At 40.9% G+C, this 16,947-nt stretch overlaps 2 protein-coding genes across 2 annotated transcripts; both read left to right on the top strand.

Moving 5' to 3' along the window:
• Positions 1-6,783: 6,783 nt before the first annotated feature.
• Positions 6,784-10,908, top strand: LOC311034374 (uncharacterized protein; the record flags this gene model as incomplete). The annotated part of the gene is made up of 4 exons (XM_084042255.1): positions 6,784-6,806; positions 7,240-7,299; positions 8,659-10,260; positions 10,384-10,908. 4 exons carry the CDS (start codon positions 6,784-6,786, stop codon positions 10,757-10,759), a joined length of 2,061 nt encoding a protein of 686 aa, XP_083898381.1. The 3' UTR covers positions 10,760-10,908.
• A 1,443-nt stretch (positions 10,909-12,351) lies between these two features.
• LOC311034373 (uncharacterized protein) lies at positions 12,352-15,176 on the top strand (the record flags this gene model as incomplete). The annotated part of the gene is made up of 4 exons (XM_084042254.1): positions 12,352-12,374; positions 13,057-14,687; positions 14,824-14,888; positions 15,101-15,176. The coding sequence occupies 2 exons, from the start codon at positions 12,352-12,354 to the stop codon at positions 14,636-14,638; spliced, it is 1,605 nt and encodes a 534-aa protein (XP_083898380.1). The 3' UTR covers positions 14,639-14,687; positions 14,824-14,888; positions 15,101-15,176.
• Positions 15,177-16,947: the final 1,771 nt, after the last annotated feature.

The raw sequence follows: 16,947 nt of genomic DNA, 5'->3' as shown, positions 1-16,947 counted from the left end.
CACCTGCAGCACTGATGAAAACTGAAACTGCTGCATCATCATTGCTGAACATAGATCACCTACAGAATATAAAACAGGAAACAGCATATCAATGACAAACCCAGCTTTGACCATGACAGTGCCAATACAGGCACAAACTAGTAAACTACACACCACTCTATCTATGACAATGCATCCATCCACCACTTTACTGAAAAACTCTGGGAGCATCAGCCATGACATCACTACCTTCATCATCATCCTCATTAAAGTTACTATCTTTATTGTAGACAACACAGACAACCACAACCATTGCAGCTCTAAGACTGTACAAAAGACAACATTGTATAGCACACCATCTTTTGGAACCTTGGATTCAGTTCTACAAAGATTTCAGGTGTGATGGCTGGTCAATCACTTCCCTCATGGCAATGTTCCTACAGTTATGGACCATAGTACTTTAACCACTTTCAACCTGGCATCCCTATTTTGGGCATGTCATTATGCAGTAGTTAACCATTTTCAAACATTTTCAAAAATATCACAAATAGCTGAACTGCAAGCTTGTAGATCGGCAATTTGCGCAGTGCAACACCATCATACAACAAAGTATAAAATAGGGCTTAAGTGGTTAACATCTCCCACTACTATGACTGCGGTTCAGATATTTTCAATTGTTGTCCCTCCTTCATCCTATCCTAGGATCCCGGACTTGCGAGGCGCACCGTTGCTCCGATCCACACCAGACTTGGCACAAACACATGAGAATAGTCATACCAGGGGCCACATCACACCGTTGATCCAATCCGCACCAAACTTGGCACAAACACTGTTCAGGGGACTGCCATGACAATAGTTTGACCAGGGGCCACGCCACGGGCCCCCGGGGGCCACAGGCACACCATTTACATTACCATAACTATGGATATAGAGTTGTAAAAATCATTCTAACCACACCACAACTATAATGACGACAGTGGTAAATGATAACTATATGATACTTATAGTGCTTGGTGTGGAAGGGTTTCATTCATTTTTAGGATAAACAGCAGTATCAATCAATCTTCAGTGAGCCAGCTACCCAAAACACTGTTATGTCGATGAAAAGTGATAATTTCCAACACTCTTGACAGGTCATGCTGTTTTTTGTTTGTCAAGCATACAGTATGGCATACTTTATGCTTGGCAGGCACATACTGAGTATGGAGTATGCAGTGAATGATGTCACTAGTAATAATTATGGTGGTAAAAATACTGGCATGTTATGTATCAGGTCTACCCCGCCATAAAGCAGTTCTATTTATTGTGCATGGCATTGTATACTCACTAGAATGACAGTATACTGTAGCAGTTATTTGGATAAGATGATCAGCAGGTGCCACAATTGATTTAACCAACATAACTTTTAGCAGATACAGTAGCCTATGTGGGGATTTGTGTGGCCTTAAGCATGCCATTCAATGGAATAAGGTATGATGTTGCCAAGCCACTTCATGAACGATTTAGATGTCAGTGCTGTCTAGTAGTAACCTTGAACCTGCGGAGGGTCAAATTTGGAAACTCTACTGATGACGTACAGTATGACATGTTTTGGAAGCCAATAATTCAAGAACAAGACTTTTTGTTTTACAAACCAATTCTGCATCTGAACTCTGCAAAATGAAGGATGATGAAATGATCAAACTTGTGTCTGAGATGCTTTGCATGGTGGTACAGTATAACAAGTTTCAAACATTTTGAACAAGGAAATAGCTTTAACAAGAGGGATAAACCGTTTGCATTACTGACACACCTTTGAAACTGAGGACAAAGAAGATTCTCAGACTTCCTGCATGACTATTTCAAGGAACTGACACAGGTGATAGCTATCCTTTGTTTGGCCTTTACTAATGTGATGTCATAACATTTCTGAAAATTGTCACCACTATGTGATGCTACTTCATCCATATATAAGTTCTTACTGAAAGTGCTGTCACTAAAGAGGTGCACTGCAATCAACCAATTCACTTGACTGGGATTTTGAAGATATAGCATAACGGAATATAAATACAAATCATAAACGGGCACAATTCATGAACTGTGACTTTCTTGACGTTTTCTCATTTTGAGTAAGTACACCTTTTATTGTACACGTTTTAGTATCAGATGCTTTTTCTCCGCAAAGTGAAAGGGTATAGGTTATTTTATAACCTATACACACATATTTACTGTATTCTCTGTACATGTGTAGCTGATCCTAAATAATTGTATTGTATTAAACAATGCATATTATTATTAATGTATTCTTTTTGTAATCCATTGTGAAATCCTGCTGATTGGATTAGGATTAAGCATATTGTGGAATCCTTATCACTCCATTTTCCATTGTTATCTATATTAGTTCCTTTTCCAATACTATGTTTATTAATATTATTTAATATTCAAATATATTATTAAAGTATATTCACAACCACTTTATATGAAGATGCATAACTCTTATATGAGCATATATATATATATATATATATATATATATATATATATATATATATATATATATATATATATATATATATATAAACTACATACTAGTGTCATGTCCAGGGGGTGTACTTGTACATCAAGCTTTCTCACACTAGGTAGGCTCTTGCCCTATCGGCCACATGACTCGGGAACCGGTGGCTCCCAAGACTACTTACTTTGAATTAAAATGTATTACGAATCATATTAGTTAATAGTTAATATCTTGAAAATGCATTTGAGTACCTGCACTGAATAGGAATTTACCAATTACAGTGTAACAATACATATTCACAACATTATTGATCATGTAACTAATAATCATATAATAATTCAACGTAAAGTGTATATATGGAGATCTCTGTATCTGTCAGTCCTTGTCCCTTTTCTGCCCATATATGGAGATCCCTGATGTCAGAGATCTCTGTATCTGTTAATCCATGTCCCTTTTATGCCCATATATGGAGATCTCTGTATCTGTCAGTCCTTGTCCCTTTTTTTTTTTACGGGACCAGGCTCCGCAGAGCAAGGCTCCGTTTTGTTATAAGCATTATTCTGTTTCTTCTGACGTTTTTGCCAGTTCTGGCTTAACCGTGCATACGTTTTTTACGAAACTCGGCCATATGGTAGATGGTCATGAAAAACTATCAAGAAATAATTCTCACACTCATTCGTCAAAGGGTGGCGCTATAGCACTCAATTGAAAATGCCAACTTTGAACAGGCACAACTCATGCCCTGTTTGACCTACAGCCATGAAATGATCTCCCACCATTTTGAATTATATGAAAAACATTCATTGGCTCTTCAAAGCTTCATTTTTTCACTTATGGAAAATCCGCCACTAACGTTTTGTCGGCAGAGGTCCAAAGTTCATGTGTAAAAGGTTTTGTTCAGATTGCTCAAAAATCCCAGGAGGAGATAGATTTTAACTATTGCAGTTTTATGAAAATTATTCATCTGCGCCTAACACATACATGCAGACTCACATTTCTTTGAAACTTTGCAGTAATGTAGTGGGTCATTCCAAATATCACTGAAACCAATCTTACTCCAATTGGCCAAAGGGGGGCGCTATAGCAATCTTTTGAACATGCAAACTTTAAACAGGCATAAGTTATAACGCATGCCTCGTTTGACCGACAGCCATGAAACTTACTTACACTTGTGCCTTGACACATGAGGAACACATGTATCACTTTAACCAGTAAGCTCTGTGTAACCCGGGCTCAGTCCTGATGTATATTAGCAGACACTGGCCGGTACAGATGTGTATTTCTACTTCTATCAAATTAGCATTCGTTTGGACTAGCGCATCAGAGATCATAGGTTTGGTTGAAGGACGGATGAGTATTTAAAAGGTTAATGAGTGAGCAACAACAATAAAGAAGACTCAGAGACCAACAGATAAGTTTAAAGAGAGTTAAATGTATTAAACATAAAATAAAATAGAAATTTGAGGGATGACAGTGAACACTTGATTTGTCCAGCTTGTAAAAATTAGTGCAAAACAAAAACACCACCTAATAGACTAGTGGTCAGTCTTGAACATATATTTTTATGTATCTTATTTTAGTGTTCCTATTTATCCTAAGATTTGGGTTATTGAACTGTTTCTATCCTGAGAAAATCTTATTTTCGTGCTGGGTTTTTATATAGCGACCCCTTTTTAAACCTGAAGCTTTTTTTAGGAAATACTTTTTAGTCCTTAATTTTAGGCCTAAGTAATATTTAGTTGTTTAACCTCAGCGTATCAATGAAATGAATTTTAACCCCAAAGCATAAAATGAAATGGTTTTAACCTTTTAGTGAATTAAAAGGTTAGATGAAATGTTTTACTCTTATATCAAAATACAGTTTGATCTTTTCATCAAAATACAGTTTTACCTTTTTATCAAAAAATATCTTTATAACAACAAAAAAACGTGTTCACTTCTTGTATCAAAAATACCCTTAAATGAAATGACAGCTAATGCTCAAATATATCAGTCAACATGAACTTGATTTTAAAACAATAACCAGTGTGTCTTCTTTTCTTTTGCTTTCCTTTTGTTTTCTCAGTTCAGTAGAAAGAATGAAATTTCCATGAAAATATTCCTTCAGTGTTCTTTGCAATAGTCAGTCCTACCAGTTCTCCAGATCAAAGCAACAGTTCTTTTCGGATGGACTCAGATGGGTTAGTTCACCAAACTGCTGACCTCTTCACCACGGTTGGTTGTGGATCAAAGACTTCAACAGTTGAAATCCACTCTTAAAAGACCCAGCCAGAACAATCAAGTTTGAGTTCTCATATTCTTTTGTGCAAGGGCATGGTTCACACAGCATGGATCATCAGTGAGTTTCTTCCAGGATCAATGCTCACTAACGATGTGTTTTTAGATCAATCAACTGAACAATGGGAGTTTCTCCCTCTAATCAACGTGTATCTTTGAAAACGTTATTCAATGTGTAATCAATCTCCAGGAAGATGCGACGTGCCTCTCCTCTGGTTAAGATCAAAAAGAGTGTCTCTAGAAGATGACGTTCTCTTTCTGCACTAAGCAGGGCTCTGATTGGACTCAGCTCTGTTCCTTCATTCACTCCTGCAGCAAGCAGGGCTCTGATTGGTCAGTGAAAAGTGTCACTGATCTCAGGTCTGTTATGTTCCAGTGTCACCCAAAACTTTACACTTCAAAATAAAACACCTTCACCTTAAGTGAATTTTATGTGAGACCTCTCTATATTGAGGACATTTGTACAGCAGGGACTAATTTTGTTGAACACAAACTCTATTTCTTTTATGGATTTTATGCAATATTTTATATATTGCTGATTCTATTTTAATATTTATGACAAATATGCCTTTTGAAATCTTTATTTATTGCTATTTCCTTTAAATCCTATTTTAAGGCATGGTAACATGGGTTACATCCGCCCTTAGATTTTCTGCAATTTTGAGCAGTTTGAAGAACACTTAAACCCAGGATTTGTTAGCTATTTGCGTGAAACGGTATCATCTGTCTGTTCTCCTTTTCACTACATCAGTTCTGTTTGTCCAATGGCTTCTCGCAGGAGACAAAAAATGTCTTTATTGGTAAATGGTTTGTGAACCAGTGTTCTAGAGTAGTTCGGGACACAGAGGCTTGGTTCATAATGGACGGAAATACTTATAAATATCAACAAACACTATCAGGGAGGCCATATATCTAGCTCAATGAGACGATAGGCAGCCTTTGAGTCCGTAGGTCGCTAGTTTGATCCCCGTCCCCGACAATGTATTGAGGTGATTATGATTTGGCATTATTAGGTTTACACATAGTATTTCTTGAGGATAGGCTTAGGTGTTATTTTACTGAGGTTAGGGTTAGTGAGGGTTTAAAATGCTCATGTTAATTGCATGGTCTTCTTTCTCTCAAGTTCAGTCTTCTATGTTTCTATGGCTTATTGTGCATATTACTTATCATTGCTGCTTTCTTTTTTCTCTCTGCATTCCCTGGCCCCGCTTATCGCTGCTTGCAGTTATATTTGCTTCTTTTTTTTTTTTTTTTTTTTTTACAAATCTTTATTCATAGTCTCATGAAATACAATACAATGCAAAACAAACACAAACAACATACACAAACAAAGAAGTTATCAATACATCTATATACACAACATCATCAGAGCCAGCGGGATTTACTAACAGAAAACAATAAAGAGTGAGCACAAAAAGACAGTTCTTGCAGCTTTCTTATTTTTTGAGTCATGCATTGTTTTAATGTACTGCCTGGCTTCAATCTCAAATACAATGAATGAGGGTTTGGAATGACTAAATTTGGATTTATGTATATACAATTTAGCTAGAATAATGATCAACATTATTCAGAGTCAACATTAACAATATACAGAGATACATCCTTCCAAAACTTGTTAGTGTGGGTACAATTCCAGAATAAGTGCAGCATTGTCTCTGGGTACATTTCACACAATGAACAGTTCACACAGATGTCTTTCTTAAACTTAAGAAGATAATGACTTACCTATGCAGGATTTTAAACAAAACCTCCCTCACTTTATTGGTAAGAAGATATTTCGATCTCGCCACTTAAGCTCAACCTTATTCTTAAAGGTAATGGCACCTGACACTCTGATTGGTTTGGTTAATTTAACGCCCACATCACACCCAGGACTAATTCAGGGCCATTTAGCGCTTTGCACTTAGAATATTTGCATATTCCATATAGCAACATAGCGCTGGGACACACCCACCTGACACAAGTTAAGACCTAACACCAGGTGTTAAGTTGCATCCTCAAAATAGGGTCCTATTTCTGATATGTGCTAAGTGATGTCTCACCTGCACAAAATATTGTGATTCTATATCTGTTGTTATTTTTCATCTGCTGCAAATAAGTTGCTACCTGCACAAGAAGCATTTCTGCTTCATTTTATTAACCATGCACCTTATCTTTATATTTGACATTGCTCATACTATATGATTGATATTTGACACTTGCCTTCTTGTTATCGGACTTTGTTTTCCTTGTTTCTTTCCATCTCTATTCTTGACCCTCTTCTTGAAACTGTAAAAAGTTGGGAGTTTGTATATGAGAAAGAATTTCACCCACTAATTGTTTGTAAACTTTAGTAAAATCTGAATCTGGTGAAAAATACAGTAATCTTTACATTGAAATCAGAAATGTAACAAATATTCCCATAATGTTATCATTTTGTAATAGATCTTCTCTCTACATATTGTGAAGCTAATTAGTGTTGTTTTGTATGATGTTTTTTTATTTTGTAGATTCAAAAGGAGAAAGGATGGGGTTTGGACCAATACTAAAAACCTTGTTCATTCTTATGGGTAAGTTGATTTATGAGATAATAATTTCCCCTATTAACAAATGTTCTTATTTACATTCTATTTTATTTTGTATTCCATGCAAAGTGGTGAGCACAGATTTAACTACCACACAATCATCAACAACTGTAGGATCATCATCAAACACAACACCACCAGTCAGTGCGGCTACACCCCCAGTCAGTGGGGCTTCAACCCCAGTCAGTGTGGCTATAGACTGTATAAAAGAGATGGACAAAGCCACACCTCTGCTTTCTACAGACCGAAAATGAAGCCGATTGTTCAGCAATTTAAAATCCGACATCTTTCAATATCGCGTCATATCCTGCAGAATGCCACCAGACCATTATTGGTTGGGTAGCTTGTCAATCAAGAGCGGGGGCGGGGAATGAATGCTATAGGGTGTGTAGCGTGTCAATCAAATCATCCCGCACCTCCTAGAGCATAACCTACTTTATCGTCAATTTTAAAATAAATGGGACCATAGTTTACCAAAACGCATATCATGATCATTGAAAGGAGACTTTAAACTAGCGACTGGAAGCATATAGTATTTATGACAATATTTATTAAGGTAAGAAAATCTAGTCTAAAGTTTGTCAATGCAACTACAGCACCAGTTGATGTACAAAAATCCCCAGTAATTAATTCATTAAATCAATAATTCATCATCAATGAATGTAACTTTACCACTAATACAAATTAATTACCATTACCATTTAATTACATTTATTGTGACTTCCTCCAAATACTACCTGCTGGATTTAAGTCAGTCTAATTTCAACAATATATCAGCAACGTATCTCTGAATAGTAAATGCAACATATGACCATTCAATGAAATTGTCACATCAGTCAAAGCAATATCACTAGTAATTACAATTACATCTTCAAGCAATATCACTAGTAATTGCAATTACATCTTCAACCAAATTCACCTGTAAAGTTCTCGAAACCAATAGACTAAAGTCAAATATTATTCATTGTCCATATCAACTAACTTCATCATCAATCTATTTAAATTACAATTCACTAATTATTTTTTTTACACATGCTATAGCTTAGTCTCTTTTGCTTGCCACGAAATAATAATGTTACAATTCCTTCAGTATATCTTTACAATGATTTATTTATGTTTTTTTGTGAAAGTATTTGGAAATTTGTGATCAGAGAATACTACTTTACCACAAGTTAATACTTCAAAACCAAACAAAGTATTATTATTATTGTTGGTGTTGATGTTGTTGTTGTTGTTGTTGTTGTTGTGAGGTAATACAACTTCAATAACAGTAAACACCACCTCACCATATAGCATATTTGATATAGAAAATAACCTTAAAACTCACTCTTTATACAACTATAGCCATGGCCCAAACTGCCACCATGATGGTTTCAACAACAACTGGTCCAACAACAACTGCAGGTCCAACAACTGCAGGTCCAACAACAACTGCAGGTTCAACAACAACTCGTCCAACAACAACTCCAGGTCCAACAACAACTGCTCCAACAACAACTGGAGGTCCAACAACAACTGGTCCAGCAACAACTGGAGGTCCAACAACAACTGGAGGTCCAACAACAACTGGTCCAGCAACAACTGGAGGTCCAACAACAACTGGTCCAGCAACAACTGGAGGTCCAACAACAACTGGTCCAACAACAACTGCAGGTCCAACAACAACTGGAGGTCCAACAACAACTGGAGGTCCAACAACAACTGGTCCAACAACAACTGGAGGTCAAACAACAACTGGAGGTCCAACAGCAACTGCAGGTCCAACAACAACTGGAGGTCCAACAACAACTGGTCCAACAACAACTGCAGGTCCAACAACAACTGGTCCAACAACAACTGCAGGTCCAACAACAACTGGAGGGTCAACAACAACTGGAGGTCCAACAACAACTGGAGGTCCAACAACAACTGCTCCAACAACAACTGGAGGTCCAACAACAACTGGAGGTCCAACAACAACTGGTCCAACAACAACTGCAGGTCCAACAACTACTCCAGGTCCAACAACAACTGGTCCAACAACAACTGCAGGACCAACAACAACTGCAGGTCCAACAACAACTGGTCCAACAACAACTCCAGGTCCAACAACAACTGGTCCAACAACAACTCCAGGTCCAACAACAACTGCTCCAACAACAACTGGAGGTACAACAACAACTGGTCCAACAACAACTGCAGGTCTAACAACGACTGTAGGCCCAACAACAACTGGAGGTCCAACAACAACTGCAGGTCCAACAACAACTGGGGGTCCAACAACAACTGGTCCAACAACAACTGCAGGTCCAACAACAACTGGAGGTCCAACAACAACTGGAGGTCCAACAACAACGGGTCCAACAACAACTGGAGGTCAAACAACAACTGGAGGTCCAACAGCAACTGCAGGTCCAACAACAACTGGAGGTCCAACAACAACTGGAGGTCCAACAACAACGGGTCCAACAACAACTGGAGGTCAAACAACAACTGGAGGTCCAACAGCAACTGCAGGTCCAACAACAACTGGAGGTCCAACAACAACTGGTCCAACAACAACTGCAGGTCCAACAACAACTGGAGGTCCAACATCAACTGCAGGTCCAACAACAACAACTGCTCCAACAACAACTGCAGGTCCAACAACAACTGGAGGTCCAACAACAACTGGTCCAACAACAACTGCAGGTCTAACAACGACTGCAGGTCCAACAACAACTCCAGGTCCAACAACATCTGGTCCAACAACAACTGCAGGACCAACAACAACTGCAGGTCCAACAACAACTGGTCCAACAACAACTGCAGGTCCAACAACAACTGGTCCAACAACAACAACTGGTCCAACAACAACTCCAGGTCCAACAACAACTGGTCCAACAACAACTCCAGGTCCAACAACAACTGCAGGTCCAACAACAACTGCAGGTCCAACAACAACTGCAGGTCCAACAACAACTGCAGGTCCAACAACAACTGGTCCAACAACAACTGAAGGTCCAACAACAACTGGTCCAACAACAACTGCAGGTCCAACAACAACTACAGGTCCAACAACAACTGGTCCAACAACAACAACAACTGGAGGTCCAACAACAACTGGTCCAACAACAACTGCAGGTCCAACAACAACTGGAGGTCCAACAACAACTGTTCCAACAACAACTGGTCCAACAACAACTACACGTCCAACAACAACTGGAGGTCCAACAACAACTGCAGGTCCAACAACAACTGGTGGTCCAACAACAACTGGTCCAACAACAACTGGAGGTCCAACAACAACTGCAGGTCCAACAACAACTGCCGGTCCAACAACAACTGGTGGTCCAACAACAACTGGTCCAACAACAACTGGAGGTCCAACAACAACTGCAGGTCCAACAACAACTGGTCCAACAACAACTGCAGGTCCAACAACAACTGCAGGTCCAACAACAACTGCAGGTCCAACAACAACTGAAGGTCCAACAACAACTACAGGTCCAACAACAACTGGAGGTCCAACAACAACGGGTCCAACAACAACTGCAGGTCCAACAACAACTGCAGGTCCAACAACAACTGGTCCAACAACAACTGCTGGTCCAACAACAACTGCAGGTCCAACAACAACTGGTCCAACAACTGGTCCAACAACTGGTCCAACAACAGGTCCAACAACAACTGGTCCAACAACAACTGGTCCAATAACAACTGCAGGTCCAACAACAACTGGAGGTCCAACAACAACTGCAGGTCCAACACAAGCTTCCACTGAGGCTCCCACAGCGGCTCCAACAGCGGCTCTAACAGCGGTCCCAACAGCGCCTCCCACATTGGCTCCCACAGCGGCTCCCACACAGGCTCCCACAGCTCCCAATGTTGTGGGTGTCGTGGCAACAATAGAAAGAGTTTTTATAGAACAATACAGTAACCCTTCATCAGCAGAATTCAAAGAATTGGCAGTTGTTGTTGTAACAACAGTAAGTCTATAAAATATTATTTGATATCCATGATTAACTAATTATTGTATATCAGACTGCTCTTCCATTTACACTAATGTGGACAGTATATATTTCATCAGTCTTGAACCTGTATGATGTTGTACTTTTTTTTCAGTATAATTTCATCTACAACCTAAAATTTGGAGACATCTTCATAACCTGTAAAGTTATAAGTTTCAGGTGAAATACACATTTTCACTCAAACTCACAATTAAACCCACATGATTTTATAGCCTACTGCAGATTTTGGTTGACTTCCTGTCCAAATAATATCATGTTTCTTTGTTAAACATTGATACTTTTGCGTGAATAATGACTATTCGTTGACATTAATATCACTCATTAACATCAACTTTTTAACACTCGTCCCTCGCCTGCATGTTCTTTCACAGTCAAGTTGTAACAAGAACGAGCAACAGTAGCACTGTAGCAGATGTGGATCTCATCTTCAATGAGACAGCCCCAGCAGCTACTGACGTTGCACAAACCCTGAAAGAAGCTGTGACCAATCCCAACATTACCAGTTCCTTAAATCTCACTATTGCTGCAAGCTCTGTTACTATCTCTCGTAAGTACACAGAGGTTAACATCCTCCCTTATGTAAAGGCAAGTGGAAGTTCATTACATAACAGGTGCATAAAGACATCTATTTGATCACAAAACAATGAGGAATACTGAGTAACAATATATACACACGGTCAAGCGATATACAGTAGGCTAAAACATGAAGCTACCTGTTATTTATCAGCTATTATTTATCAGCTATTCATTTCAAAATTGGTTTAGTTTGATCTCTTTTCCGTCCCACAAAATAATGACAATATAATAACTAGATGCTTGACATTGTTAAAACTTGCTCTTCCTTACTTTCAATAAAATTACATTTCTTAAAAATGTAATTTCACAGGAGAACCAACAACAACAACAACAACAACTGCCAGCACAGCCACCACCACTGCCTCGACAGATGCTCCTACTGCTGATGAGGACACTGTTTCTCTTAGGTTTACTTTAGACGAAACCTTCAGCTCTGCTCTCTCCAACTCGTCCACTACAGCATTTAAGACTTATGCTGCCACAGTGGTCAAAGAAGTAAGAACAATGATGTGCTTGTTGTAGGCTACTTAAGCGAGACAATTCTAAATTCTAACTTATTATCAATATGCAATGCAGGCAGGAATGTAGCTTTTAATATGTATTTATCTACTTTAATGCTATTTTTCAGTGAATGGATATTTGTTCTGTTTGAGTTTTAAAGCTCTGGTTTTAAATAAAAAGAAAATCAGTTCAACATGAAAAAGGAAAAAAAGAGAAAGGGGTGGGGATTATACTTTCTTTAACTTCACTGCATTGCAGCACAGGTTAGCATTTTCTAGTTGGGTCACAATATTCCATCAGAAACTGAGCTAAACCAATTTGCATTCTTCTCTTTCAGGTAAACACAATTTACAGCAGCAGTGGCATTACATCTTTCAAACGCTCTATAGTCGACAGTTTCACGTAAGACTGCATTTTGATCAATTGCTTACTTTACATTATGAGTTTGGCAATGATTTGCAATTTAAAAGTCACGTTGTCTTTCTCACACATTACAGGTCAGGATCAATTGTTACTCAAATGAGACTGGTGTTCCCAAAAGCCTCGGTTCCTTCTACAAGCACAGTAACAACAGTGATGAATGATGCAATTAACAGCACCTCCCTGAACGTCAGACCTGGCACCGTTAGTGCAACTGCTAATGCGGCCGCTACCACCACTGTTGCACCTGCTACAGCCGCTACCACCACTGTTGCACCTGCTACGGCCGCTACCACCACTGTTGCACCTGCTACAGCCGCTACCACCACTGTTGCACCTGCTACGGCCGCTACCACCACTGTTGCACCTGCTACGGCTGCTACCACCACTGTTGCACCTGCTACGGCCGCTACCACCACTGTTGCACCTGCTACGGCCGCTACCACCACTGTTGCAGCTGCTACGGCCGCTACCACCACTGTTGCACCTGCTACGGGTCCAACAGCGGCCCCCACAGCGGCGCCAACAGTGGCTCCAACAGTTGCTCCAACAGCGGCCCCAACAGCAGCTCCCACACAAGCTCCCACAGCGGCTCCAACAGCGGCTCCAACAGCGGCCCCCACAGCGGCCCCAACAGCAGCTCCAACAGCGGCCCCCACAGCGGCCCCCACAGCGGCCCCAACAGCGGCTCCAACAGTGGCTCCAACAGCGGCCCCAACAGTGGCCCCAACATCGGCTCCCACAGCGGCTCCAACAGCGGCTCCCACAGCGGCTCCAACAGCGGCTCCCACAGCGGCCCCAACAGCGGCTCCAACAGCGGACCCAACAGCGGCTCCAACAGCGGCTCCCACAGTGGCCCCAACAGCGGCTCCCACAGCGGCCCCAACAGCGGTTCCCACAGCGGCCCCAACAGCGGCTCCCACAGCGGCTCCAACAGCAGCCCCAACAGCGGCTCCCACAGCGGCTCCCACAGCGGCCCCAACAGTGGCTCCCACAGCAGCCCCAACAGCGGCTCCCACAGCGGCTCCCACAGTGGCCCCAACAGTGGCCCCAACAGTGGCTCCCACAGCGGCCCCAACAGCGGCTCCAACAGCGGCTCCCACAGCGGCCCCAACAGCAGCTCCAACAGCGGCCCCAACAGCGGCTCCAACAGCGGCTCCCACAGCGGCTCCAACAGCGGCCCCAACAGCGGCCCCAACAGCGGCTCCAACAGCGGCCCCAACAGCGGCTCCCACAGCGGCCCCAACAGGGGCTCCCACAGCGGCTCCAACAGCGGCCCCAACACAAGCTCTCACAGCGGCTCCAACAGCGGCTCCCACAGCAGCTCCAACAGCAGCCCCAACAGCGGCTCCAACAGCGGCTCCCACAGCAGCTCCAACAGTGGCCCCAACAGCGGCTCCCACAGCGGCCCCAACAGGGGCTCCCACAGCGGCTCCAACAGCGGCCCCAACAGCGGCTCCAACAGCGGCTCCAACAGCGGCTCCAACACAAGCTCCCACAGCGGCTCCAACAGCGGCCCCAACAGTGGCTCCCACAGCGGCTCCAACAGTTGCTCCCACAGTGGCCCCAACAATGGCTCCCACATTGGCCCCAACAGTGGCTCCCTCAGCGGCTCCAACAGTTGCTCCCACTGCGGCTCCCACAGTGGCTCCCACAGTGGCCCCAACATTGGCTCCCACAGTGGCCCCAATAGTGGCTCCCACAGCGGCTCCAACAGTTGCTCCCACGCAGGCTCCAACAGCGGCTCCCACACAGGCTCCCACAGTGGCTCCCACAGCTCCCAATGTTGTGGGTGTCGTGGCAACAATAGAAAGAGTTTTTATAGAACAATACAGTAACCCTTCATCAGCAGAATTCAAAGAATTGGCAGTTGTTGTTGTAACAACAGTAAGTATATAAAATATTATTTGATATCCATGATTAACTAATTATTGTATATCAGACTGCTCTTCCATTTACACTAATTTGGACAGTATATATTTCATCAGCCTTGAACCTGTATGATGTTGTACTTTTTTTTCAGTATAATTTCATCTACAACCTAAAATTTGGAGACATCTTCATAACCTGTCAAGTTATAAGTTTCAGGTGAAATACACATTTTCACTCAAACTCACAATTAAACCCACATGATTTTATAGCCTACTGCAAATTTTGGTTGACTTCCTGTCCAAATCATATCATGTTTCTTTGTTAAACATTGATACTTTTGCGTGAATAATTACTATTCGTTGACATTAATATCACTCATTAACATCAGCTTTTTGTCACTCGTCCCTCGCCTGCATGTTCTTTCACAGTCAAGTTGTAACAAGAATGAGCAACAGTAGCACTGTAGCAGATGTGGATCTCATCTTCAAGGAGACAGCCCCAGCAGCTACTGACGTTGCACAAACCCTGAAAGAAGCTGTGACCAATCCCAACATTACCAGTTTCTTAAACCTCACTATTGCTGCAGACTCTGTTACTATCTCTCGTAAGTACACAGAGGTTAACATCCTCCCTTATATAAAGGCAAGTGGAAGTTCATTACATAACAGGTGCATAATAACATCTATTTGATCACAAAACAATGAATAATACTGAGAAACAATATATACACACGGTCAAGCGATATACAGTAGGCTAAAACATGAAGCTACCTGTTATAATGTTTCATAGCAAGTTTCATATCAATTGGACACTGCATTCATGATTTGTTGCATTTTGTGTAACACAAGCCACTGCCTCAAAATGTGGAAGCCACGATTTAAAGACATCTATGACAGTCTTAGAATCAATCAGTACAAAAAAAAAAACATAATCCACAACTGCAATTAATCTAGGTGTGCCAAAGCTTTTTTACACAGGCTATTGATAGATTTAAAATATATCATAAGTTAAGATCACATTCTAAATAATATATAAGAACCGCAGAGCCAAATATGGTATGGAGCACACGCTGACCGAGATTCATGTTAAAGATGGTTAATTCCAATAGAATTGTCTGAGAGCTTTCTTTGCGCTCCACAGAGACAGCAGATACCGAGGCGTCGAACAGTATCTTCTGGCATATTTGATCTCTGAGTCACATTGACCATCTCTAGTTTGTTGATTATATTAGCCCATAAAATACAAATTTCTACAAATTTGATAAGCTAAAATACATTTTCATATAACAATGATGAGACAATTCTATAATAACTCTTCAGACACAATGACAGAGGTCTACAATCCATATTTATCAGCTATTCATTTCAAAATTGGTTTAGTTTGATCTCTTTTCCTTCCCACAAAACAATGACAATATAATAACTAGATGCTTGACATTGTTAAAACTTGCTTTTCCTTACTTTCAATAAAATTACATTTCTTAAAAATGTAATTTCACAGGAGAACCAACAACAACAACAACTGCAGTATCAACAACAGCTGCCAGCACAGCCACCACCACTGCCTCGACAGATGCTCCTACTGCTGATGAGGACACTGTTTCTCTTAGGTTTACTTTAGACGAAACCTTCAGCTCTGCTCTCTCCAACTCGTCCACTACAGCATTTAAGACTTATGCTGCCACAGTGGTCAAAGAAGTAAGAACAATGATGTGCTTGTTGTAGGCTACTTAAGCGAGACAATTCTAAATTCTAACTTATTATCAATATGCAATGCAGGCAGGAATGTAGCTTTTAATATGTATTTATCTACTTTAATGCCATTTTTCAGTGGATGGATATTTGTTCTGTTTGAGTTTTAAAGCTCATGTTTGGTTTTAAATTAAAAGAAAATCAGAAAGGGGTGGGGATTATACTTTCTTTAACTTCACTGCATTGCAGCACAGGTTAGTATTTTCTAGTTGGGTCACAATATTCCATCAGAAACTGAGCTAAACCAATTTGCATTCTTCTCTTTCAGGTAAACACAATTTACAGCAGCAGGAGCAGTGGCATTACATCTTTCAAACGCTCTATAGTCGACAGTTTCACGTAAGACAGCATTTTGATCAATTGCTTACTTTACATTATGAGTTTGGCAATGATTTGCAATTTAAAAGTCACGTTGTCTTTCTCACACATTACAGGTCAGGATCAATTGTTACTCAAATGAGACTGGTGTTCCCAAAAGCCTCGGTTCCTTCTACAAGCACAGTAACAACAGTGATGAATGATGC

This window comes from Gymnoscopelus microlampas (assembly GCF_963454915.1).
Source record: "Gymnoscopelus microlampas genome assembly, chromosome: 19".
In the NCBI taxonomy this organism is placed as follows: domain Eukaryota; kingdom Metazoa; phylum Chordata; class Actinopteri; order Myctophiformes; family Myctophidae; genus Gymnoscopelus; species Gymnoscopelus microlampas.
The sequence above is the reverse complement of the archived record's forward strand: the minus strand, read 5'-3'. Positions and strand labels throughout refer to the sequence as shown.